Source organism: Pteronotus mesoamericanus, unplaced genomic scaffold (genome assembly GCF_021234165.1).
Source record: "Pteronotus mesoamericanus isolate MK-2021 breed Mesoamerican mustached bat unplaced genomic scaffold, CSHL_Meso_final scaffold_54, whole genome shotgun sequence".
Taxonomy (NCBI): domain Eukaryota; kingdom Metazoa; phylum Chordata; class Mammalia; order Chiroptera; family Mormoopidae; genus Pteronotus; species Pteronotus mesoamericanus.
The window spans coordinates 30,698,765-30,725,404 of NW_026555321.1; the positions used below are offsets into that span (position 1 = coordinate 30,698,765).

A 26,640-nucleotide genomic window follows, 5' to 3' on the forward strand; every position below is an offset into this window, starting at 1 on the left:
AAGAACAGAAGAAAATAGAGTTTGCTACCATACTGTCCTCTAAATTATCTTACCTCTTGCCTTTCCTTCTTTGAAGAGACCTAAGAAGTACAAGCAACAGATCCACATGAAAATCAGCTCTAGAAAATGGGTCAAGGCCAAGTGGTAGTAACATACTAACTCTTATTAGGTCAGGTCACTTTAGAAGCAGGTTGGAAACCTCTTTGCTTCCCTAAATTTGCTTCTATCCTGGAGCCCATCAGAGAATGACAGTGGAGTTTTCTAACTTACTAGGAGTGATTTTCTTGTTTCCATGTGACCACTAAAGTGACTCCCTGACCCTTGGGGACTCAAAGCACCACTGCCCATAGATTGTGTCGGAATGCTCTTACCTCAAGATGTGTGAAGGGGAAAGAATGCTCTCTGGCCAAAGTTTGGGAAAGACTTACCCTGACCTTCTGGGTCTGCTTGTGTGCATTAGCAATGAGCACATTTCAGACTTTGGGTCTGATGTTCAGAAACACTGGTCAGTCCAGGGTCTCTCAAATGTAGCTGGCTGCGGAATCCTTTATTTCTTTTTCATGAGGCCTATTAGGACTATTCCGGAGAGCATACTTGCCTGCCAAAATGAAGTTTTATTTGGTTTCAAAATCCTGTTATAAATGTTCAGACTGATAAATCTCGGTGCTGCACAGCTTTACTATTATAATGAAATTACTGTATAATGTCTTGATTTGGGATTGTTGGGTGCCATCTCTCGTGCCTAGGGTTTTCAGGAAAATTTACTGAGGCCAGAGAAATTGAGGAAACTGGAGGTCCTATCTTACTTTGACCTTAGGTCCTCATCTTCCATTTCTATGTATCTTCTTCCCTCTGAGCTGTTTCTAGAGAGCAGATTATCTCCACTTCCATATCTACTCTCCAGTCCAATGCTGTGATCCCTACGAATGGTTTTCATGAAACTTCTCTCCCTTGTTCACCTGCGACATACTAATTGCCAGATCTGGGGGAAACCTGCAATTCCTTATCCTGCTTGACCTCTTCTTTGTAAGTCTCTTCTCTCTTGGATTCCATGTCCTCTTACTTGTTTCCTTTAGATCCCCTCCTATTTTGTGGCCACTCCACTCAGGATCTTCCAAAGACACATTCATTATTGCCATTCTCCAGGGCTCTGTCCTCGCTGTGCAGACCCTTCCAATGAAGTTGACATTGCCAACTCATGGCTTGAATGACCACAATAGGTGGATGATCCCTGAATCTTGATGTGCAGCTGACACCTAACCTTCTCACATGTAGAGCTGTCTGCCTTGATGTCCAGTGAAGAAGCGGACCTCTAGTTCAGTGCTGCTTCACTCGAATTGACTTTAGTCCCTCCTTCCTCTTCTAGCTCTTTCCAAATCCTGTCCCCCATCTTCATGATGGGAAAGCTATCTTTCCACTTGCCTAGAAGTTGCCTCCTTCCTACTTCTGTCTCCTCTCCCAGGTGTGATCCATTGCCACACACTCTGGAATCAGTCTGCTAAGTGTTCTCCACACAGGACCTGACCTAGGCCATAGTTTGGACCCCCATTTCTACAGCAGCACCCCTCCCCCATACTGGTCTTGATACTTTAGTGTCAGAAGAAGTTGTCTGAAGTCTCACTCTCTGCTTGGAATTCTCCCACGGCTCCCAGTTTGCCCCAGGAAACATTGGACAGCTTTGTCCCCAGGAGCTTCTGCCCCTCAGCGAGCTCCGCCTTGCTGACTAAGCCCATGTGCCCACACTCCTGTCCTCACACATGTTCCTTGCCTCCTTCTCTTGGCAAATGGAGATTCCTTCTACTTCAAGATGAACACTTCTTTGTATAAAATGATGACATTTTGGTGTAGTTGTGTGTCCATCTGTCTGACACCTTCCCAGACTACATTGTTCCTCCAGGCCATGGGCTGAGTCTTACTCATGTCTGTCCCACTAACACTCAGCCCAGTGCCTGACAACTTCTAGGTGCTAAAGAAATGCTTGAATGAAAAATGAGTCACTCTGAGAGCACTGACGAAGCACTCTAGCTTTTGGGGAAGAGTATAAGAATTCCTTTCAAATAAATATGTAGTAAACACTGAGTGGCACCACTTCTTATACTTCCAATTTTTCCTAGTAGCCTCAATGTTTAGTTCAGGGAACGTTCTAGAATCACCACAACCTCCACTGCCTGCCTTCCCTACCGCAGCTCCCACCAAACAGAACTGTGCAAATCCCTGGTACCTGGGCAAATGCACAGTTTACAATGAGTCACTAGTCCAGCTGTGATGCTTATTTTGGATCAAATGATCCTGTCCCAATGTTGACTCTGAGCAATAAGCCTTCAGAGTTTTTTTTGTGTGTTTTTTTTGTATGAATGAAATGGTTTTTTTCCACTCCTCTGTTTATATTTCTTCTTATGCATGTAGCTCTGATCTCAGTGTGAACATAGATAAGTTTATGGAAATCAGAAATTCGGTTCAGTTCGGTGTTCATCGCAGGTCAGAGAGATGGCTGGATGTTGCTTCTGGGTGGAAATCCACCCAATGAATAGATCTCTTCTCACTAGAAAAGCAAACAGATCTCTGCCCAAATGTTAATTACTTCTGCTGTTTTTCAAATCTCTCTAAAAAGTTCTCAAAGCCAAAGTGTTTTTCAACTATTTTCTAGCAGAACCATTGTATTTATTTCATTTGTGTTTGATAACTTTGGGCTTGCATCGCTGACAGCCATCATTCCCCTATGTTGGTAATGACACCGCATCATTTCGTATTAGGCTGTTAGCTTTAGAGCAAGTTAAATATTAAGTGATTGAAACACAGACATCCTCTAGGGGCGGCATGCTTTGGGAATGGACACGCTTTGGAAAGGGGCTGATGGCCGCGAACCCTCCATCAGCAGTGTTTCTTGTGAGCCTATTTGGAGAACAGGGCAAATTTTTTTGGTGGGCCATAGCTCTGGTTCCTTTTTGATTACAGTATAAAATTCCAGTTCTTTGGGGTGAACTTTGAGGACTTTGATGATCTGTCACAAACTCCCTTCTCTAGTATTATTTCTCAGTAGATGGTCTCCTTAGACTATCGGTCATCTGGAGACTCCTTACCCATGGTTAAATTTAAAAATAATGAATTTAAATTTCTGCTAGTACACGCCTTTTGGGAAGCTACATAGAGTATGAGAAGCAACTCTCACAATTCAAGGTGGATTGTCCAGTCTGCCTCTTGACTTTGATTTGAGGCTGATGTTTGCAGCCAGCATTGCATCTGGTGGCATCTTAGGGGTGTGGCAGGCCCCTCTCCATCCTCAGGTTCTTCCTTACATCCCCTTGTCAGTGCTTCTGAAGACTCTCCAAGGGCTTCCAACATCCCACATCGCCTGTGCTTTAAGTGAGATCATTCTAAACATTCCATCCAAATCTGGTGATGATCTGACCCGACATCCTCTCCTTCCACTTTGCTCCCTACTTTTAATTTTGGGAAAACATTCAGATCTACAGAAACATCAAAATAGTATAAGGAGCACCCATATATCCTTCACTAGATTCACCTGTAGTTAATATTCTGCCATATTTGCTCTCTTTCTTTTATGTGTGTTGTAGACAATGATGCAATCTAATATGCTATATATTCATATTCAGCAATGCCCTTTATAGATGTTTTCTTTGAAATTCAGGATTCAATTACAAATCCCACACTGCATTGGGTTTTCTTGTCTTTTTAGAGATCTTTAATCTAGAATAGTTATTCCCATTTTGCAGGAGTGGGTGACGGTGGTGGGGTTGTGGTGGGTAAGGGGAGCAGGGGCTCAGAGGGACTGCCCTGGAGTGTCAGCCCCTGGTGAGATCTCCCTCTGGAAAGCCAGTGGGACCGGTGGGGGAAGGGTGTTTCTCACCCCTGGGAAGGACGACACTGTATGTGATAGATGAATGAGGTATTCAGGATATGTGTGTCGTTATTGTGTGGTAGGAAGTGTGAGTTCGGAAACAGGAACAAGGGAAAGGGAGAGAAGGCATGCTGACAAAAGGGTCGAGGGGTTTGGAAGACAAGGGTGACTGAGATCTAGGGAATCAATTAAAATCTTCATGCCTGCTCTAAGATAATGTAAGCTACCTTCCCCTAATGTCTATTACTGCTCCGAAGGCTCATTCCTATTTCTAGCCAACAGTTATAAGTTTTACTTTTAAAAAAATCCAGTACTGCCCTGGCTGGTGTTTCTCAGTGGACTGAGTGCCAGCCTGCGAATCAAAGGGTTGCCGGTTCAATTCCAGTGAGGGCACATGTCTGGGTTGTGGGCCAGGTCCCCAACTGGGGGTGTGTGAGAGGCATTGATGTTTCTCTCCCTCTCTTTTCTCCTTCCCTTTCCCTCTCTCTCAAAATAAATCAATGAAATCTTTAAAAAATCCAATACTTTCACTTACTCATGGCAAAGTGGAACTTTCGCCTGTTCCTTTTCTCCCTAAATCTGCAGACCGTCAATTAAACCCTAGTAGATTGCACTCTTGTAAAATCCCTAGTTTTTTACTTAGAAATAATTCATTTGAAACTCAGGTGGAGTCTCACTGTGAAAATGGTGGCATTTGTGTGTCTGTGTGTGTGTGGGGGGTGTCTTTTAATGTTTAGCAGTACATATTATCTAACAAAAACAATCCCAGAATTTTTAAGATGACATTAGCAACTCCTTAAGGGCACTGTGATTGAAGATGGGTAAACAGTTAACCCTGAAATGACATGGGCTTGAACTGCACGGACCCACTTATACACAGATTTTTTTTCCATAAATATAGTGGGAAAAATTTTGGAGATTTGTGACAATTTGGAAAAACTCATAGACGTAATACGTAGCCTAGAAATACTGAAAAAGTTAAGTATGCCATGAATGTATAAACTATATTGTACGTATTTTCTCTTCCTTCTGATTTTCTTAATATTTTCTTTACTCTAGCTCACTTAATTATAAGAATACAGTATACAGTATATAATGCATATAACATACAGAATGTTATTAGCTGTTGATGTTATTGGTAAGGTTTCCAGTCAACAGTAGGCTATTAGTAAAGTTTTTGGGGGAAGCAAAAGTTTTACAGGATTTTCTACTCTGGGAGGGTGGGGGGAGTGAGTGAACCTAACCCCATGTTATTCCAGGGTCAACTGTATACGTAGGACCTAGAAAGGTGGCATTGTTTCCTGTGGTCACTGAGCAGTAACAGTTGGTGGTGGTGTGAGCTCCCTGCCCGGGGCTGGGAGGGGCAGGGTGCAGGCTCAGGAGCAGGCCCCTGTGAGTCACAGGGGCGCCGGGCTCCTTCCGCCTCCTGTTGCGGGCATCCTCAGGGCCGCCTCCTTGTTTTCCTTTTCAAGGATTGGTTCAACTCTTCGTTTCCAATAAATGGAGCACAGTCTCCTTCCAATAAATTTCCCCCTTTTCCCATAAGCTAGCCAGCCTTGTTTTATGTTGCCTATAACCAAAAGAACTTGTTAACAAATACAATATTTGGGTTGTTTACAATGTTTCACTATCATTTGCAGAACTTCTAGGGCTATCACTATTTCTATCCTTGTTCATATCTCATTTCCCCAGTTTTTTTTAGAAGTTGAATTTCTGGGTCAGGGCACGCATTTCTGCTTTCGCTGGTGCACTCTGCCAATTTAGTATCTAGCAGATTTACTGACTTACATTCCCACTAGCAACTGTAAGCGTCTGCCTGTTGCCCTGCATCACCAGGTATTTAATCTTTGCAGGGTTTATAGGGGAATTATTGTGTCATGACTTGCCCCCCCCCCGCCCCCCCGCCCAGTAGGGAACGTGAATGATCTTTCCACATGCTTATTGACCATTTGGATTTCTTCTATTGTGACTGCTTATATCTTAAAAAAAAAAAAAAAAAAAAAATTAGGGTGTTCATCTTTCTATTGATAAATTACCACTCTTCACATTAAGGATCCTCTGTCAGATGTGTTAGGAAAATAACCAGTTTCCTAATTTGCTATTTGCTTTTCATCTTTACTGTGTTTTAGGAATACAGATTTTTAAAAATTTGGAAGTGGTTAAATCATTAAATCTTTTCTTTAATGGTAAAGGCTTAAGTGTTCTAGGAGGGACTGAAATGTTTTGGCTGGTACCTTGTTACATGTGTCTAGGACGTGTGTTGATAGTGGGATGATTGTATGGGCTTAATACAGGTGAGCTGTGGAATGAAGAGAACGTATTGTTTGCATCTTCATTAGTTCATTTATTAACATTTCCCAAGTGCCTACTTGGCTGCTGGCACTGGGGCATGTGGGTGTGTGTGAAGGAGTCAGCCCAGGTGAGGGGAGGGAAGAGCTGTGTCTGAGGGAGTTTCAGAGGCGGTGATGTGCGCGCAGAGCGCAGGGTGGCCCTGGTCCTCAGGAGGCCATGGCCACCGCCCCTGGGAGAGCAGAGGGGCTGCCATCTCCATGAAAAAACCGGACTGCAGCCAGCGTTTGCTGCCTTGTCGGCTTTTTCTCCTCTGTCCCACTCAGGGCCATTCCACCCGCACGGTGACACGGGGCACTGTGAGTGGTCAGAAAGGTTTGGTATTTGTTTTAGTAGCCTCTTCCTGGGTACCATACGCAAACTCTGAAATCAAGTTTAAATTCTGTTTTTATTTAACCATTTTACCAGATGTTTCCTGTGGTTTGACAGATGTACCATTTACTTGAAAGTTACACTCCTGAGATTTTGAATGTTATGGACACTGTTGCTATTGACAATGATTCTGTCAGGGCAAGATTTAGACGACAACCTTTGCATCATTTTTGGGTTGAAAATGTGTTTTTCCCCAGAACAGAGATGCTTGTCTTCATAATCTGCTTTTATCTTCTCTGTTACAGTTCTAATCTCTGGTTTATAAAGACTGTAACTGGTGGATCAGTTTATTTCAGTAAATGCCACTGTGCCTCAGTGGATTTTTACTTTCCAAAAGCAGCTGGACTCGGGTACATAGGTTTTGTTTGAAAAACTCACATGGGACAAAAAGAACTCAAGTAGCAGGCAGGTGAAATGTTAAATTGGACAGAAAATCTAACCGATGCTCCACTTCCGTGGACTAGTTGATGCTGGGGAATGGTTAAGAAAGCCTCAGCCCTGGCTGGTGTGGCTCAGTGGATTGAGTGTCGGCCTGTGACCCAAAGGTTCGCCGGTGTGATATTCCCAGTCAGGGCACCTGCCTGGGTTTCGGGCCAGTCCCCCATTGGGGGTGCGTGAGAGACAACCACACATGAATGTTTCCATCTCTTTCTTCTTCCCTTCCCCTCTCTCTAAAAATAAATAAATAAAATCTTTAAAAAAAAGCCGCAGACTTGGCATTTTTTTGCGCCCTCCTACAGCCCATTGAGACAAACCAAGGGTTGCTGTGGTACCTTGCCTTCCCCATGCCTGCAGTCAGCATTTTTCTGCAGCCCAAGAGTCCAAATAGAAAAGAGCCTCTCATCCAGGATTCTGCCTGTGGGAGGAAAGCAGAAGGAAGTTGCTTCCTACAAAACACAAGTGAGACTAGTTGTGACTGCAGCCGAGGAGAAATGGGGATTTTTGACATTCTTTCTCCGAGGGGCCAGCCGCAAGGGTGCCTTGGAGTTGCATGCATTGTGCTGTCAGAGCTGGCTCCTGTCTCCAGCCACCCTTCTCTCCTGCATTTTGTTTAGCCTTAGTTTGGAGTTTTATAAAAGCCTTATGTTATGGAATATGGATAAACAAAGAAAGAGGAAATCACATACTATAATTCTGACAGCAGACCTCTTTTCTCACAAAATGGAACTGTAATGATGCATGTAACATTCTGGCAAGACACTCTCTGTAAATAAACCCTCCCAGGAGTTGCTAACCTATCCCAGGACCCATAGAAAACTCTTCCTGCAGCGTGGGGGCAGGCAGGTCCCTTACCTTGCAAGTCTCCTTTCGGCTGGGGACTTTTATTCTGACAGGCATTCCGCCTATCCAGTTTTGTGCCTGGGACTGCTTGCCAAGTTTGTGAGGCCCAAGGCTTTCTTGTGGGAGGACGCTGGGCTGTCTTCATGCTCTTTGGCAATGATTAAAGTGAGGTTAGTACCAAAAACCCTTTCATTTTATCCCCTTATCCTTGCTTTTTCAAACCAGATGGCAACCCTGTATTTTCAGCTGTAATTAATTTAAACTGTGAGGCAGCAAGTGCTGGGAGAGGTAGAGTTGATTTTGCTCAGAAGGGACAGCAGTGATTTTTCCCTCTCATCCCTCACCCCTCACTGAACGGCACCTTGTCCCAATCAGATCCATGCCATGTACAGTTTCTGCTGAGAGGGGACTGCAAGGAGAGAGCGGGCTGTTAGTGGGGCTGCAGTGCTGGCCGCAGATTACACGTGAGCGGGGAAGGTTCATGCACACTGGTAATTGTTTCCTTAATGGGTTGGAAGTAACCAAGTTTCAGGTGGTGGCTGACATGTTATTGCCAGGCTGGGCTATCATGTGACCACCTCTAGACAATGGCGCATAGTTTGAGTGGCTGCTGATTTGGGGAGTACAGGGTGCTTTTTCTTCCCACTGAGCTCAGCTGCCAAAATTGCCTCCAAAAGAGGGTATGTTTTAGGTTTAACATTTATTCTTAAAGAAAATTACAAGGGAAATAAAAGCACTTGGCCACAATTGAAGTCTGGAGGTTTTGACCTCAGCTATTTGACCACTTCCCTCCATGGAAATTTTACTTGAGTCCCTCCTCTGTGAGTTGTTTTAGTGCACAGGATCCATTAGACATCAAGAGATCTTCACGTTTAATAGAAATTGAACGCTTTTGTTTGATCTCTTGGTAACTTGTAAAGTAACTCCTCCCACCCTTTGCTCCATACTTGTTCTGAAATGAAGCTGAGGTTAAAATGGGAGAGCCCGTGTCTCGGTGCCCTCACCTGCCTGTACAGATAGGTATGACAGGTTTTTGTTTTATCATTTGAGAAACATTTTCTGGGCAGTACGGCAGAGTTGCAGATTGAAGATCTGTTAACAATAATATATGTGCAAAGCACTTTGTAAAACTGTACACTAATGTTACACAAATGGTAGTTATTACTGCGTATTATTAACATTAGCCATCCTTGGATGACTTGAAGTAATTTTTAAAGGCCCATAGTGAGAAATGAGAACCGCAAATATGTAGCTTGTGAGTCTCCACAGTGTTCACTGTTAATTGCAATACCATTGACCGTGCGCCTGCGTTTGCTGAATTTAGTGAACTGGGTGATGGATGTTCTTATTTAATTTTTATGTCAAATGTTTACATTATTCATGAGCATTTCTCTCATGAGCCACTTGGACTGTGTTTACTAAGACGTGCATTTTTTTCGTTGTTGTGGGTGAGACCCATCCTTTTGGAAACCTTTTACTTTTCCCTAGTAGAGAGGGACAAACATGTAGTGAAAAATACATCCTGTAGTTTCAACCTGCTTTGCTGCCAATAACTTGTCAAAACTTATAAGGACTAAAAATTAAACATAGAACTACTATATGATCCAGGAAGTCCATTTATGGGTGTATACCCCAAAGAACTGAAAGCAGGGTTTCGAAGAGGTATTTGTACACCCATGTTTATAGCAGCATACAACCCAGGTCTCCATTGCTGCATCCAGATAAACAAAATATGGTCTGTATACACAGTGGAATATTATTCAGTCTTTAAAAAGGAACACAATTCTGACACATGCTATATAGCATGGATGAACCTTGAGGACATGATGGTGAGTGAAATGTGTAGTCAAAGAAGGACAAATAGTGTATGATTGCACTTTGTGAGGAGTCATATTCATAGAGACAGAAAAGTGGTTTTGCCAGGGGCTGGGAGCAGGGGAATGGGGAGTTACTGTTCAGTGAGCACAGAGTTTCAGTTTGGGGAGATGAAAAATCCTGGAGATCATGGTGGTGGTAGATGCACAACAGTGTGAATACATTTAATGCCACTGAACTGTACACTTAAAAATAAAATGGGGAATTTTATATGTATATTACCACCAAAAAAAAATCTTTCAAGGACTAATGATTAATAACGTAGTTCAAATGAGTAAATGATAATGAGTCTATTACTCAAAAGAATTGAAAGCAGGGTTAAGCCTTTGCATTCCATACTCAGCTGGGAGGAGCAGCGCACAGGAAGGGGTGAGCAGTGTGGGGGACAGAAGCGGTTGCTCCCCGCGGATGTGATATTTGGTGCCTAATAATAGAGAATTGCAGTGTGATGACTTTTGTGGTGGTGATTTCACCTTAAAGGGTAGTTAGGATTCACCATTACCATTTGGTTGGAAGTCCTAGCTCATGAAGAGGAAAGTGTATGTCCTTTAGGGCATTGGGGGATGGTAGTCATGGATTCTCTGAAGGCATTTTTTAGAATCATCAGCTCAAGAGTTTGGGGGTGAAAATGCCATTACACTGTAGAATGGAATCATCAGGTTCCCCTAGGTTCCTTTTCTCCCTTCTTTTCAGGGTTCTAGGTTTTGGATTAAATATGATTTTAATAGGGCACTACTTAGATGTTAGAGGTGTTCCAGTGAAGCCAGGCAGACAGCATAGGAAAAGTCAGTTCTGAATTCTATGAAGAGTTTGAAAATGAGAATAATTGTAAAGAAATGGAATGTATGAGTCAGAGAAAAATGAAGTAAGCCATCAGTGTCGTTTTCTTGTTTTTTTTTTGTTTTTTTTTTTTAAGGTCCCTTGGGAATTTTGCTTTAACAATAGCTTGGTAATTTGTCTATCAGTTGTCAATATGTTAGAAGCCTTTTGAAGCACCTGAGAGTCCTTGCAATAATTTTTAAGTAATTCAGATCAGTTCCTATCATGTAATCTAAGTAAAGAAAAAATAGCTTAGCCGACCTTTTCCTCTAGCTTTTAGAAAGAGAGTTCAGCCCAGAGACCGCCCGGGTGCTGAGAAAGAATGAGTGCGCTACATTATTTGCTCTCAGACAGAAGGTCCTTTAATAATAATTTTATAATTAATAATTATAGTAATTAGTGATTTACTATTAACTGTGATGACTTTTCAAGAATATTTGGATATCTTTAATTAGGCGACTATTTAATCACTTTATATACTCAATACTTATACTCACAAACTTTTTAGTATAGTTATCATTTAACTCAGTAATTTAATTTTGCCTACCAATTTTCTGATTCCAGTCAGGGTAGGTGGGTAGTTTTAAAAAGGAAAACTGGCTTTCTAATTTTTGTTCAGTGTTGAAAAAAAATGTGCTAAATTCGAGGTGATCCCCTAATATCAACAAGTCCACAAAATAATTTGGAACTAGTTACAAACACCATCAAGGCTAGACTGCTGGGGAGGCTGCCTGCCCTCAGGTGTCAGACAATGGACTGGACTGGACTGGACTGGACTGCGACTGTGTAGATTGTGTCTGGATGCCTGCAGGGGAGGAGGCAATCGCAACAAACCAAATGGCACAGGAAGGAGATTTGATAGTTTGTCTCTGATGCACATTCAGGGTGATGCAGATGATATAGTAACTTATTTATATCTGTAGCCAATATGGGCTCACACCTATAGCTGAATTAACAAGAAAAAAAATGATTTCAATAGGTGGCTTTTAGGTGGCCACACTTCCTGTGTGACGGGACTATGGGAGTGACTATAGACATCTTGAAAGTGGAGTTCTAGTTGACTGCAAGCCCTGGAATAATCCTGATTTAGACTGTTCTGTTGCGTTTACTTTAGTGCTTACTAATTAGGCCTTATGGCCTGCTTTTTGGTTTAGAAATAAGTTACCATAAATTGAACGGAATTATCTTTTCTCATGTACTCTGTTCTTTAGATTACAGCTGGAGTATTACGTCTAGTTCTGGGCACCACACTTAAAGATGAATGTTAATTTGGAGACCATGCACAGGTTGGTGATAGGACAGGGGTCTGGTATTAGGGCCTTTTGGAGGGATTCTTGTTTGGTGAAGAGAATTCTGGGCATGGCAGGGCTGACATAGAAGCAGTTGTCTACTCACTGGAAAAGGAAATAGATTGAATTGAACTTTTCCAAAGGGCTGACCTTTGACCCAAGAATCCTACTGGAAAGCAGATTTCATTCATTATGAGGAAGAACCTTTTATTGTGAATTGCTTGGAGAGGAAGTAAGGCCCTGTGTGTGCCCCAGTCTTTGAGGGGCACTGCAGTCCCATGTCCCTCTTCTTTATGCACAACCACCTCACCATGACGCTCTTTTCCTGCGAGTAGGACAAAGCATTCAGCCTTGATGGTTTTATAATATCTTCCAGCAATTTGCTGCAAAATGTGGAGTAAAAGCTAACAATGAGCCTTCAAAAGAATTTGAATGGAATTATGAAATCTGGCTCGGTACCAAACCAGAAGAATGAAAGCGGAAATGGCGATTGGAGGAGTTTCCAGACCATTACTTTCTGGAGGGTTTGCGATGGCTGGAGTCGTTGCTCCGGTCACGCTGAGCCAGGTGCTGTCTGGAGCTTCGCGACCTCCTCTGTCTTACTGAAACCCCTGGTGCTGGTTTACTTTTGGTTGGTTCATGCATAAATTAGTCATTGTGTGCCAGGCATTGTGGTAGACCCTGACATAGGTAAACTTCTGGGCAGTGTACTGCATAAAGTTTCTTTCCCTAGTTTGCTTCACTCCAGGCCTGTCTAGAAGGAACTGGTCTTCTAAGTCTCGGATTGGTGGATGGTTAAGAAAGAGAATGATTCCATTTTGTGCCTTCCCGAGCATCTTGTTCCACACTCCACTTTCCTAGCACAAGGATTTGCCAGTGGACCTTAGATTGAGGATTTGGGAGGGTCGGGGAGGGGGAGCAGCAGGAAGAACTGAGCTTCTGGTCACCCCCAGCAAAGCTGTCCATGTAATGGGTGCACTCATTGAGCAAATCGCTCTGCTTTGTCCTTTCTCTAGTCCTCACCCCAGCTTTCTCAAGTGGTACTTAAAGGCTAGCCAAGCAGAATATCACTATGTTGATATGCCTGCCCTAGTGCATAGAAGTAGATAAACTCTGCTAGATTGTTGCCTTCCTCAGACATTGTAGCTGAGTTATATAATGTTTTCCATCCCTTCTCTGATGCAAGGACTCTGTTTAAGGCCAAAAAATATGATGGTTGTATTTTTTCACATCATTCAATGAGAGAATTTTTTACATCATTCATTGAGAGACTATAATGACAAAAATGACTACAAACTTACCAGCAGTGGGAATTTTAAGTTAATTTATATTTTATGAGTCTCAGCAACATCTCCATTCATGTGAAAACTCTCAGTGGACACGTGTGGGACATGTGATCCATTCTGTCCGTAGCACGTCCCCGGGGCCCAACCCAGGTGGGCCACCCCCACTGCTTTTGTGGTCACGGCCACTAACATGGGCGGCAGACGAGATACTTTACCAATCATGTTCTCAGGGTTGACCTCTTTTCTCAAAGTTTAGCTTTTCCTCTTGCCTCAGCTAATGATAGAAAACGTGCAGACAGTTGTAGTCAGAGAAAACTGGCACCTTATTTACACAGAGCCAAGCAATTCAGAAATCCGAGTCTCCCAGCGAAGTGTAAGGGCTCTGCTCTGCCGGCTGACCTGGCGGGGGAGTCTGCTTCTCTATAGGCAGCAGGCCTAGGAAGCCCTCACTTTCCCAAGCGAAGAAGACCTCTGAATGCAGGAATCTGAGAGGGGAAAGCTGCCGTGCGAGGCCCCACACTCACGCAGAGGCTGTGCACTCTTTCCTCCACACATCATTCCAGCAAGCCTAATTGCCTGGCTCTTTGGCCGGCCGTGAGGAAAAGGGAAAGATAAGGGCACTGGCAGTGGCAGACACACCCACTCCAGGAGTGGCACTGCCTTAGCCAAGGCGGGAAGCCGGAACACAGTGAGGAGCTGAACCAGCACCGGCGCGGTCTGAGGGCGCAGGACGGGGCGGCGGGCCGGTCGGGGGGGCCTCCTGCTGCACGGAGTCTGAAATAATGTTCACGGTAAAGATAAAAACCCTGAGTCACCAAGATGGGAAAGAACAAATTGCAGGATGTTTCAGATGGGCTGCTAACTAAAATAGTTTTAAAGTATTTTATCTCTGAGGCTCCCATTTGGGAATTTTTATTGGCGTGACCACCGTGACTCCATATGCTGTGCCAGGCTCCCTGGGGGTCCCCAGGTCCCTCATAGAGACCTGCGCAGTGATTGTGCCTAAGGAAGAGGGAGTCCCACGTTCCCGTGGAGCTCCATCCAGCCTCTTGGAGAAAGGAGGGCAGCGATGGTGAGAGCACAGCGACCGAACGCTGGGGAGGGCCGGCCTGCTGCCCGAGGCCGGAGCGAGGTCAGAGGAGCCTGGCCGCTGGAGGAAACGTGGGCACGTGGGTTGTGCTCATTTAGGGCCACTCGCTCTTGGGAGGGCTTTGATTGGAAATCCTTGACTCAGTTACAGAGAAGAGTCCAAGTCAGTTATGTTTCCTCTTACACTGTCCAGTATTGTTGATTTGCCTTATGGCACCACAGAAATGTGTTATTTCTGAAACCCTCATAGGCAATTTCTGCAGAAGAGGAGGCGCTGGCCTGATGTGAGTCCCCACCCCACCACCTTCCAGCCACGTGGCTCTGGGCTGAGCGTTCTGATTCTCCGCTCCGCTTCCCTCCCCATACTGGGAACGGTGGCGGGCACTTCCCAGGGCTGGCACAGCACTGAATGAGAGAGGTGGGCAGTACTCGCCGTTGACCTGTGGTCTTGGGGTGTATGTTATCGGCAGGCCCATCAATGCAGGAATAATAAACAGATCTCCTGGTTCATCCTTTCATTCATCTGTCCAAAATGTTCCTGAGCCAAAAGGTTTTGGATGATAACTTGGCTGACAGGCTGCTTCCCCTCTTGTATGTAGGGGAGTGTGGGGATGCCTTTCCTGGCTTCTGAACTGCACTTGGAGGAGAAGCCAGGGGGCAGCTGGCCCTCCAGCTTCTCATTGGCAGGCCTGGCCTCAAACACACAAGGGCCTTGACTCCTGGTGTCATCTCTGTGCTTATTAAATGTGCCTCGTAAATACAGCATGCGTGACAGGGATACCTGAGGGCCAGTGGATCTTAGGGACCTCTTTGAAAATGTCTAGAAGAAGCTCTCAAATTTTTTGAGTAGGAAGGCAGGATTACTACAAATAAAGTAGGAAAAACATGGGTGTGGAGAGTATCTAAAAATGTATAAAGAAGTGGGTTAAAAAAAAAGGGGGGCGTGGAAACTGTCTTAGTTTTCTGGCACTGCCATGACAAAGTGCTACGGTGGGGGCGACTTAAATGACAGATGTCTCACAGCCTCGGCGACTGACTCCCGAAAGCAAGGCATCCGGCAGGGCTGGTTTCCTCTAAGGGTTGGGAGGGCGGCTGGTGTGCGCCTCTCTCCCCCAGCGGCCTCAGACATCCCTTGGCTTAAAGATGACTTTCTCCCTCTGTCTTCACATCCTTTCTCCTATGTACATGCCTGTCACTGTGTCCAAGTTTCTGCTTTTCATAAGGCCACCAATCATATTGGATGAGGGCCTACCCTAATGACCTCATCTGAACTCGATTATGTGCAAGGATGCTGTTTCCAAATGAGATCATTTGCAGGAAGGGGGTTATGGGTTAGGACTTCACCATCTTTGGGGGAACATAATTCAACCCATAACAATTAAAAGCAATTCAAAGAAGAAAATAGAATGGTTAATAAATGTGTAAACAGGTCCTTAGTTACACTAGTAACTTCCAGACCTCTATCGGAGAGACCCTCAGGCACATTGCTTCCAGGCACAGGAGAAATGTGCAAGGATATAAACATTGTAGGGCTATTTGCAGTAAGGAAAAGCCAGAGATTGTCCAACTAACTGTCAGTGAAGAAACGACAAATAAATTCTCATGCGTTCATGTGAAGGAATATGGTACAGCAGGAAAATTAAGATGGATAAACTAGCTGCCTTGGTCAGGTAATGGGTAGAGCCCCAAAACCAGGTGAGGGAAATAAGCGGGGCTGTAAAACAGTACATACAGTGTGATACTGTGATGTGAATGTAAAATGTGCTATATATTATTTAACGATATATTTATATATAGGAAGAATATCTTCAAATACTGGCCAGCGCGTACCTCTGGGTGAAGCGGGGGCTTGGGCCCGGAGGGGGGGGGGGTCGGGAGAGGGCACTGCACCTGCGTCCGCCCTGCTCTGCTGCTTTGATCACTGCCAGCATTTCCTCCAGAAGGGAAGGAAAGGTTGGAGGCAGGTACGATAGTGCCGTTTTCATTTCTCAGCTCTGGGTGGTAGGTACATAGGTCTTCGTAGATTTCTCAACCTCTCTCCGGAGAAAGTGAGAAAGAAAGACTTTAGAACCAGTCAAATATAAATTAGAATCCTTGTACTTCAGATGAGTTATTCAACCTCTTTGAACCCCAGTTTACTCATCTGTAAAATGGGGATGATATGATGATGTGTATTTTGCAGCATTGTGTTGGATTTAATAAGACAGTGAGAACTAGAATATGATCTGGCATGCAGGGTAGCAAAGATAATCAAGATAAGTAATTCGCTTCCAGGGATTCCCCATTTTTTAGTGCATTCTCTTTCTGGACACCACTTTCTAAGGGCAACATTGCAGTGGTATATGCTTTTCTCCCTGGGACAAGTCACAAATCACATGATCGAGCAGATGCGGTGTTGCTTAGTGGTGCAGCTGATTTTTGAAATCTGAACCAGCAGAAAGGGGGACTCTCCCTTTGTTGGAGTAAATGAGGAAGGTGTAACGTGGGTGGAGAGCGGTGCCAGCGGAGAAGTTAGCCGATTGCAGTGTCCTTCACACTCCCTGGAGCCTTTGCCCAGCCAGGACTGGTCTTGATTATTTGTGATGTTAAGTGATGATAGTTGTCTTATGCAACACAATCTTTCCTTGCATTTAAGGGAAAGGCAGTCTCCACCCCCTTTGCACTGCTGACCTGGATGGGCTTGTCGTTGAAGCAGAGAGCCCTTTGGTTGCTCCAAGTCTTTGGGACGCCCTGGGTGTTGGTATTTCCCAACCTTGTCCTGCCCGTGGCACACAGCTTGCCATATTTTGCCCTGGAGGGTGTCTCTGCCTCATCTCCCAGCACCTCCACATGCAAATGTCATCTGTACTCAGGCTTTCCTTCTGAGTCCCTGCGTCCTGCTGGTGGTGTCAGCACTCCCGGAAGTCCCGTCTGAAATTGGTACTGAGGAGCGATGAGGCTGGACCAGGGTGTCTGGGAGACAAACCCAAGCACCTTCGTGCTTGGCTGGGAAGACTGTCCTGCTCACCAGGAGAAGGAAGGGGGTGATGCGTGCATCCCTGTGAGTGTGTGAGGTTTGGACAAGTTAGGGGGCTTTTAGAAGCGGGGGGAGGAAAACAAAAGCTGGAGAAGGTAGTGAATGGGAGCAAATGTCTCATTACCACTGGTGCCCGATGTTTAAATGTTCCCTAAACGTTGCTTTTTTCAGGAAAATAAGTCTTTCCTGCTGGTAATGCCCTCTGAAATGTCCCAAATACCCTTTCCATTCACCACAGATGCTGTTAATTGGACTCATGCAGAGTATATGTACTTTAATAATTCGCTTATTAACTAGTTGTTCTTAACTATAGTTGTTAACACATCCACTGTGTGCTCAGGTCTGTGCCGAGCCCTGGGGAGGAAGCAGAGCTTGCAGGAGTGGGCCCTCCAGAGTGTCCTGTCCCTGAGGGGGCTGGACGGGGCCCTGGGGGCAGGAATGTGAAGCTGATTGAGACAGCAAGGCAGACGCGCCTAACTGGGGGCGGGCCTTGGGGGGCTGGCGCCTTCGTGCATGTCCAGGTTCCCACTGTTACCTGCCCCCTGCAGTTTGGGGGGCAGGGAGGGCCTCCTGGAAGCTTGGGAGGTGACGCAGAGCTGCCATAGGGCCTGGGGTGAGCTCAGCTGAAGGGCAGGACGTGCCTCAGCGACATCCTGCCTCCATCTAGATCTTAGGCGAAGTGTTTGTCTTCTTTTCCTTGGTCCTCTTTTCTGCATATCTGGGGTCCTGCCACCTGCCTGGCCCACATCATAAACCTGAGGGCCCTGTAAGTAATGGTCGTGGGGGTGCTTTTAATTTTTAATTTAAAAAATTGTTATTTTTAATTGTGGTGAAGTATGCATGGCATTTTAGCCATTTTTAGCCATAGTTCAGTGACATTAAGTGTATTATCTGAGGTAGCTTTTAAAAATTAAAGATGCTTTAACAACTTTGTTATCATTAGTGTTGGGCTGTGAAGGTTTGTTGCTTTCCTGCAGGTTCCCAGAGGGCAAATACTTGTGTAAACGGTGACATGGGAGGGGGAAGGGGGGCCTGCGGGTTGGGGGAAGGACTGTCTTGGCTGCGACCATCATGGGCCCCTGCTCCCTGCCAGCCTTGCCACTGCTCCCAGACCTTCAGTTCACTCCTGCCAGGTGTGGTCTGGCGTCTGGCAGGCCTGTCACCTCAGGGATGTCCTGTGCCTTTTGGGAAGTGGGGCGGGGGAGATGTAGGGCTTGACTGGTCCCCAAGCTGAGGGACTTGCCCTGAGACTGTGCCAGGTGCGTGCAGCGGTTGGGTCCCACAGGGCCGCAGAGTATTTCCTTGAAGGCACTAACTAAAACGTTTCATACCCATACCCCCTCCCCGTCATACAAATTCAGACTCATATTGGTTTAATTAATAGCCATCCATAGTTAATGGAATTCGGTTAAGGCTTGAGCACATCAGTGCTGTGATACCTTCCTGAGGGTTTGCTTTCAACTCAGAGCTCCTGATGGGTGGGGTATCTCATTTTAATGAAGATCCAGTAGGTGCTGTACACATTTTTCATGTGATGGATTCTTTCAGTTTCACTGCTTAGAATCTAGTTGACTTTTCTCCAGACACTATAGACATTTCTTGTTTCTCTGCTCAAAGACAGGAGAGTCAGTAGTGTGTAGCATCCATTCCCTGGAACTCTTTGTCCCGGGGGAAGGTATAGTAGGTGTCTTCTTTCGTAACCACCTTTTTACTTTTGTTCCCCTTTTCCACTTTCTGTCCTAAGACAGTTGGCAGTAGAGATGCCCTCCCCAGGATGAGTGTGAGGAGGGGCCTGGGTGCCCTGGAGCCGCCGTGGCTTTGGCGGTCCTTGGTGTCCAGCCGCCCATGAGCCCAGTAGGCCCTGACGGGGCCACAGCTGTGTTTTCGCAGAGGCCCCCGATCTCCCTGGCAGGAAGCATGTGGTCTGGGCCTGCCGACCGTGGGAGCCCATGATGCCCTGGGAAGCCGCGGAGCCCAGGGTATGATTCACTCGGGGGCGGGGAGGGGGGCATGGAAAACAATGTCTGTCTTTAAGCTCCAGGAACTAGGAAAATGAGCTGGAAATGTGAGTAATGTATAATTTTACTAAAATTAACCAGCGAGTTCCTCAGACGTTTTCTTTCTGTGTTTTTTCAGCGTCTCCGCCTGCTCCATGATGCCCCGCTGCGTCATGTTTTTCATTGACTGTTTTTCTGGTTCGCCCCCAAAGTTGCCTCTTCTGCTCCCCCACATGGTGTGGGCGCAGAGTGGACCTTCAGGAGCACTGGTGGCAGCTGTGGGTGGGCACCACCCCGTCAGCTGTGTGCCCTTGGACACCTCACTGCCATCTTTGAGCATCCTTTTCCCCTGGAATGTGGCCACCGATCCGGGGATCTCAGGCCTTGATTTGCCGATATTCAGGTGCCACGTGGACGTTAGCGCGAGGGATTGGTGGGCTGTGTGTATGGTCGTGACTTTCATGTTGGATGGGGACCCATGCTGCCTGAGCTTTAGGCTGTTCCTTCCGCCGGCAGGGGGCGGGGTGGGAGGGGGAGTAGGGGGGTCTTCATCCAACTCTCTCCAGCCACCCGCGCCCTTCTCGGGCACGTTCTACCTCACCTGTACCCCAGGAGAAGGCAGGGCTATGTCTTACTTTCTGTAACTATTACAGAATAGGGGTTCAGTTAATCCTGGTTGAATATGCTGGAGTCTGAATTGGACAGGGGAGAAATCTGACTGAGAAGCCAGTAATCTATTCCCTGAGTTTACCTCATTCATTAAATGGCCTTCAGAAACCTTAACTTTTTGGAGGGGAGCAAGGGAGAATATTGTGGCAGGGAAGCAATTCCTGTATCTTGCCAAACATTAACATTTTATTTTATCCAAATTTAGAAGGAAACTTTTAAAATTTTCCTTTTTCAATTACAGTTGACATTCAGTATTATATTCTATTAGTTTCAGGTGTATAGCACAGTAGTTAGATAGTCGGTTAATTTAGGAAGTGTGCTCCTAGATGAAGAAATTGTCGATGACGGTGCGATGGGTTCTCTGTTACAGGTTTGTACGGGGCACTTTGGGACCCAGAGCGCAGCACCAAAAGCTGCAGGTGTGGCTGTGGGGGGGCGGGGCGTGCAGATGTGTGTACAGTGAGAGGCAGGAGGTGTGGCAAGCAGACTGTTGTAACTACTGAGCATGACTCTTGGGGGCACAAAACCCAGACGAGGATGGGAAGGTGGTCAGGACCAGAGTGGGTAGGGCCAAGGGGGCCACTGGAGACAGTGACGAGCTTCTGAAAATTGTACTGAGGGCCTGATGTGTTCGGATCTACTGTATAAAAAATTGTGTTGCAATGAATACAGATAAAGCAGGAATTCTGGATAAGGTTTGGTGGATTGTCTCAATGTCTCAATAGCCTGTTTTACAAGATGTCACTATGGGGGGCAGCTGGGTAAAACGGGTACATGTGCGTCTACAGTTTTAAAAAGTGTGCTTCTCTCTCTCTCTCTCTCTCTCTCTCACACACACACACTCACACACACACATATATAAAATTGCTAAGCCATCTCATTCTGCCAGTTGAAGTGGCAGCAGGATCTGCTGCTGTTTTCTCTGGGTTTCTCAGGCTTCTCTGCCATAAAATAGGTTGTCTGCTGAGGTAAGAGGATGACTGCTTGTGAACTCGCAGAATAATTTGCATTTCTTAAAGAAAAAATCACTGAAATCATTGTCTACCACATTTTAAAAGGTATACTCATTCATTATTAAGAAGAGATTGCTCTGGCAGCAGGAGAACATGGTGGGTTTAAAGGGCTGAGACTCGAGGCAGAGAGAACCCCGGGTATGAACAGAAAGAAGGAAGGACCTGGGCCCATCCCGGAACTGCGTTTGTGGTCTTGTTGGCCCTGCCTTACCATTACCTGGGCTGTGGTGTCCTCTAATAGGTGCAACGTGTGATACTGCCTTAGAGTCAATTCAGCAGACTGCAGGGGTGGGGGTGGCGTTTACCACCCTGTCCGTGTTCCACACAGTACCTGCCACGTGCCCCGCACACAGCCGAGGCCTCTGTGGGCACCAGCTGATGGATTTTCCGAAAGCAGATGACTTGCTGGTGTCCTCTGGTTTTAGGAGCTGCATGCAGGCTCTCTGCTCTCCAGACAAGCCTGTGCGTGTACACACCGTGAACCAGAGCACATGTCACTGCTCTGAGTCTTGGTTCCATCATCTGGAAAGCGGGTAGTACAGCATCTCCTCAGAGCTGCTTGGAAGGGCGAACGAGCCAATAATACCTGTGGAGCAGGACCCGACCCTTAGAATCCTTTTGGTCACTCCGGGTTATCATCGTCGTGTCCATCCTTATCAGGGGCAGATTCTTGTCAAACCAAGTAGGCCTTGAGCACCTAGGTTAGTTCTTTCAGCTGTGAGCAAGTGGAGGTTATTGTAGAAGTGCTCGGATAGGTACGGGACCTGCATGGAGAGGCTGCTGAGCAGAGCCTGAGGGAGGTACTTCCTCCTGGCAACACGGGGCTTTGTAGTCACCCTGACCCAGGTTAGCATCCTGGTTCAGCTTACCGGTCAGTGAGCTGGTTGACCTGGACCTCAGAAAACAGGGATGATGATGATGATGTTTATCCACAGCAAGGTGAAGAATCAGATGAAACAATCTGTGTGAAGCACTTGGCATATGGCCAGTATCCCCTTCGCCTTTCACACGGTGCAGGTATTCCCATCTGAGTGATCCCTCTCTTTCAGGAACAAGACTGCCAATGGAGACTGCCGGAAGGACCCCCGGGAACGGAGCCGCAGCCCCATCGAGCGGGCTGTGGCCCCCACCATGAGCCTGCACGGGAACCACCTGTACACGTCCCTCCCCAGCCTCAGCATGGAGCAGCCCCTTGCACTGACCAAGAATAGCATGGACGCCAGCAGGCCGACGGGCATCTCGCCCACACTGACCCCGGTGGAGCGGCAGCAGGTGTGTGTGCCCAGGAGGGCTCAGGCTGGTGGCCAGTAGTGGGTTTGGGGCTTGGGGCACCGAGCAGAGGCCGTGAGGGAAGCGGTGAGAGATGGTGGGTAAGGCCGTCCTCAGCTTTGGCTCTGCACTTGGGACAGGGGGCGGCAGCAGTGGCAGCAGGAGGGCTCCTTTTACCAAATGTGACCTTGCATTTTAATGCCTCCCTAGACCTGCCAGGCCTCTCCTCTCAGGACTAACTGCCATGGACAAGGTGTTTAACGTCTTTGGGGTCTAGTTTCTTTGCTGAAGGGTTGATCTAAATTAGATGTGTTTTCAGCAGTTTTCCTTGATGGTTTATGTGTCTGTCAGGATCAGTGTAATGACCCTAATGGCAGCCGCACGTTTACCCATTGTAACGTCACACAGGTGACGTTAAATGTCAGGTTGCTTTGCTTTGGGCTGGAATCCCATGAAGTCAGTGGTCCCAATGGTTATTAGGTCATGCTGGTCAGAAACCTGTGATTGGCAGATGGGGGGGTTTCATTCAAGGAAAATAAGAAAGTTATTTTAAAAATACAGTTTGCTTGGTAGGAAAAAAGTCTTAAAAATGGGGTTCCTGAGGAAATACATAATAAAAGGAGACATTAGCATTGAGGTTTGGAATCACTGCCTGAGCCCATGGCTCTTCTCTCTGAACCCCTGCAGTCTGTGACCCCACGGGTCCTCAGTCGGTGACTGCTTAAGACTGCCTGACGGGGAGCAGCGGATGCGCTGTGTGCAGCAGGCGGCCAGGCCTCAGCCTCCGGGCTCGCTGATGCATCCCACCCAGTGCACCGCCAACGGAGGCCATCTCCCTGCCTGAGGCCGGGCTTCTGACAGCTGCTCTGCCTGGTCCAGCTGCACCCCAGCCCAGCCAATGCTGCCTGGCCTGTGTCTGCTCTGCTTAGTAATGACTGCTTGTGGGCATTGGGAGAGGTTGTACTGATGCCTGTGATTTCCAGTAAGGCTGACAAGCAGTCTTACTTCACGTCTTGGAGCCCGACATCACCGTCCCAGGTGTTTCATTCATTCATATAACAAAATTGGTAGATCCCTATACGTTGAAGGGAGTATGCTGGAAGCCAGTCAAGCAAGACATGGCACTCACAGTTTTGGTCTGTAGGAAAGAAAGGAAAGACGCAATCAAATAATTAAACTATGGTATTTTAACTATTAATGTAGCCATAAACATCCCCTTACTCTGATAAGAACGGGGCCGAGTTCTCCCTGCCCTTCATTTATTGAACATGACTAGGGCTGACCATGTCTTGGGCTCTTCACAAAGCTCTGGAGATACAGGAAGACGTGTGCGGGACATGTCCTGCCCAGAAGCTCACAGACCAGTCAGGGAAAAGTGTGTGAGGAGAGGACCGCTCTCCAGGGTGACGGGGGCCACAGTGGAGGCGATTTAAGCATAAAAGGAATTTATGTCTAGGATCCAGGAAATTCAGCCCTCTGGCCGCTGCCACTGCCGGCAGGAGTTCCCCAGGGAGGAGGGCAGTGGGCGTCCACTGGGAAGCTTCATCTCTGAGCCCGTGGGGGCCAGGGGAGGAGGCTCTGGTGCCTCCCGGAGAGCAGGGTGGGCCCTTGGTAGGCCTGGCTTGCTCTTGAGCCTCTCTGAAGGCTTTTGAGGATATTCTGGTTGGTTTTCAGTCAGAGTTGCTCTGTGAAAAGTGTACTCCTGGATAGAGTGACTTTGGCTGGCTTTACCATGGTCTCTCCAACCCTATCCTAACATGTGCCTACTCCAGCAGAGGTTCCCCCCCGACCCCCAACCCATAGGATGTGCTGTGGGGCTGGGGAGCAGGTTTCCTAAGAGTGAGAAAACCTTGAACTCTCCCACCTATGTTCGTACGGGATTCCTGGCCAGTGGTCGTCGAACAAACCAACAGCTTCCCTGGGATGGGAGCAGTGGCTCTGGCTGCCCCAATATGGTGGCCACTGATCTAAGCTTTAATTTAAGGTTGGGGTTAGTGGTAAAGAGGTTGTCGGCTTGTCCTATTGTTACTGGACAGGGACCTTCCCCTGAGCAGGTCTGCCTAGGGCCTGCTGTTGTGTGTGGGTTCTTGACTCTGTGTAGGAAAGATTTCACAACACGAGTCCAGGCGACTATGAGGGTACATGTCTTAAAGCTGGGGACAGTGAAACAAGGAAGGGCTTAGCATAGTAGCAGCCACAGGAGAGCCTAGGCTGGGCTTCCTTAGCTCACAGGGAAGCCAGGGAAAAGGGGGCTGTGGGGACAGATTCAGGGGATCGGCCTGGGACAGGCTGCCAGCTGCCCACTGCCTGAGAGTTTGGGAGACACATGTCTGTGAAGGAAGAAGTGGAGGAAGAAGAAGGTAAAGGGAACGGTGCGGGCTGCTCCCAGGGGGAAAGCTCACACTCTGGGTCCTTTGCCATGAGGCTTTTATCTCTCTCTTAAGGGAGGGTTCTCCCAGGGTGCCCTTTCAGGGTCGTGGTCTCCTCTGATTGGTCAGCACCAGGGCAGGGGGTCTTCAGTCATCGCAGTTGGTCCTGGTGTTCACCCACCTGGATTTGCTGCTTTTCTGGGCCTGGAGCTGCAGTGCAGCTGAGGCCTGGATGTTATCTCTAGGGAGGAAAGGTTCCCTTGGGGGTGAGATCCTTATTTTCCCAGTTTTGCCCCCTGCCACTCCGTGCACTGGGGCCTTTTGTCCTGATGACTGTCGGCACCTGGCTGTAAATGGCTCTGCCACTGTGCCCAGCTGTCTGTCTCAGTTTCCCTTTTCCACTTTCCAAGGAATTTTCGCAGCTTCTTACTGTCCTGTCTCATTTTCACCTTGACTGCTGGTCAACACGTGTTTCATTCACATAGTAACGGCTCCTGAGCTCCTTCCTGTGTCAGCGTGGCATGGCCTGGACAGTCCTCTATAACCTAAGCTTCACACGGACATTTACTGCATTCTGTGCCAGGTGCTGTGCTGAGGACACAGATGAGGGACGCAGTACAGTGCCTATTCTGCAGTAGCTCAGCGGCATCCACCCACTTCCGGGAGTTGTTTCATTTGTGAGCAGTCAGGATGGCTGTCGGGGGAAGCGTGCGGAAGCGTGCATGACACTCGCAGCTCTGAGCAAGGGAAGTGCGCTGGGGAGGGGGCTTCCTGGAGCAGCAGCAGCAGCAGAGCGCTGTGTGGCAGGCGGGCAGGACAGGCTGTGCAGGGAAGCTTCCTTCGTGTGTTGGGAAATGTGACTCAGAACTCTGGGAACTGGGACTGGAAAGTTCCCAGTGAGGCACATCTGGGGAGGCTGCAGAAAGTGCCAACCCACTTTATGTTTTAGTAATGGCAGCTCTGAGGACATGGAGTATTTTAAAGGAAGGCACAAAAGATACCAAGAGGGTGGCCTCAAGGTCATCAGCAAACAAGGAGACAGGATAAGATTAACACAGGATAGTAAAATACAAGGTTCAGTGAACACTGGGCTATTCTCACGTGAACGCGTTTTCACTAGGGCAGCCAGAGCAGGTGGGGCAAGGTGTGAATGGAGCTAGGTGACCAATTCTCACCCTGGCCCTGCTGCTAAATTGCCATGTAACCTCCAGCAGGTTACCTGTTTCTGGCCTTCTTTTACCCCACCTGGGAAATTGTGGTGTTGGGGAGAAGGGTGTTGGGCCATGTGGGCTCACCAGCACCGCCAGGTGGAGCGTGAGGCCTGCTCCGGGTGGGTGCATGGTGCCAAGGCCCTCAGACAGAGTTCGGGTGAGATGCTTGGAACCTGAGCTTGGAAGAGGAACGTGTTTGGTGCGTCCCAAAGAGCTCAGTGAGCCACCCTGCAGTCTGGATTCAGGGGGTGCGGTAGGTGAGGGTGCCCAGGCAGTGGCCATTTGCACATCTGCGGGTGTGTGCCTCAGCGTCCCAGAGGTGATGCAATACCAGGGTTGCCTTTAGAATCTCTTCACTGTGTCCCCTCACTGATTGGCCAACTTGCCCTGCGGGGCCTCCAGGGCTAGGAGGAGCTATATTCTCCCCTGGAGTGGCCTTTCCCGCTTTTGGAGAGCACGGATGCACAGGCTGGATGTCGACTTTATTCTTCAGTCTAAGCTTCCCTGAATCCGTTCTTTGACACTTTGCATTTTCTCATCTTCCACAACCCTTCCCCCAAACACATCCCCACTTTCTGACATTTGTGTTGGTCAGGACTCTGGTTGCAAGGACTAGAAATGGGCCTGAGTTGCGTTGAGGACAAAAGGAAGGGAGTTTTATTGGGAGGGTCATGGGTACAGCCAGGCTTAGGAAGGAAGGGCTGTCCGTTGCCTGGGAGAGCAGGAGAGAGGACACAGGACCCTCGTCCTTTGACTCTGTGCCTGTCCAGTCTCTTCTTTGAGACGTACATGGCCAGCCTGGTATGCCTGTCCCACAGCTGCTGAGATCAACTTGAATCTCTTATGACAGGATGAATAGTCGGCCCCAGCCTGGGTC

General features: G+C 47.3%; 1 protein-coding gene across 5 annotated transcripts in view; it reads left to right on the top strand.

Moving 5' to 3' along the window:
* VGLL4 (vestigial like family member 4) overlaps positions 1-26,640 on the top strand; it is a 154,777-nt gene that overhangs the window by 122,470 nt on the left and 5,667 nt on the right. For 4 of the 5 annotated variants that reach the window (XM_054595079.1, XM_054595082.1, XM_054595078.1 and 1 more), the window contains one exon: positions 21,964-22,186. In XM_054595079.1, the coding sequence (XP_054451054.1) occupies positions 21,964-22,186 (223 nt within the window). Of the gene's footprint in view, positions 1-7,858; positions 8,032-21,963; positions 22,187-26,640 lie in introns of those variants that run through there. The other variant, XM_054595081.1, reaches the window with a different exon arrangement.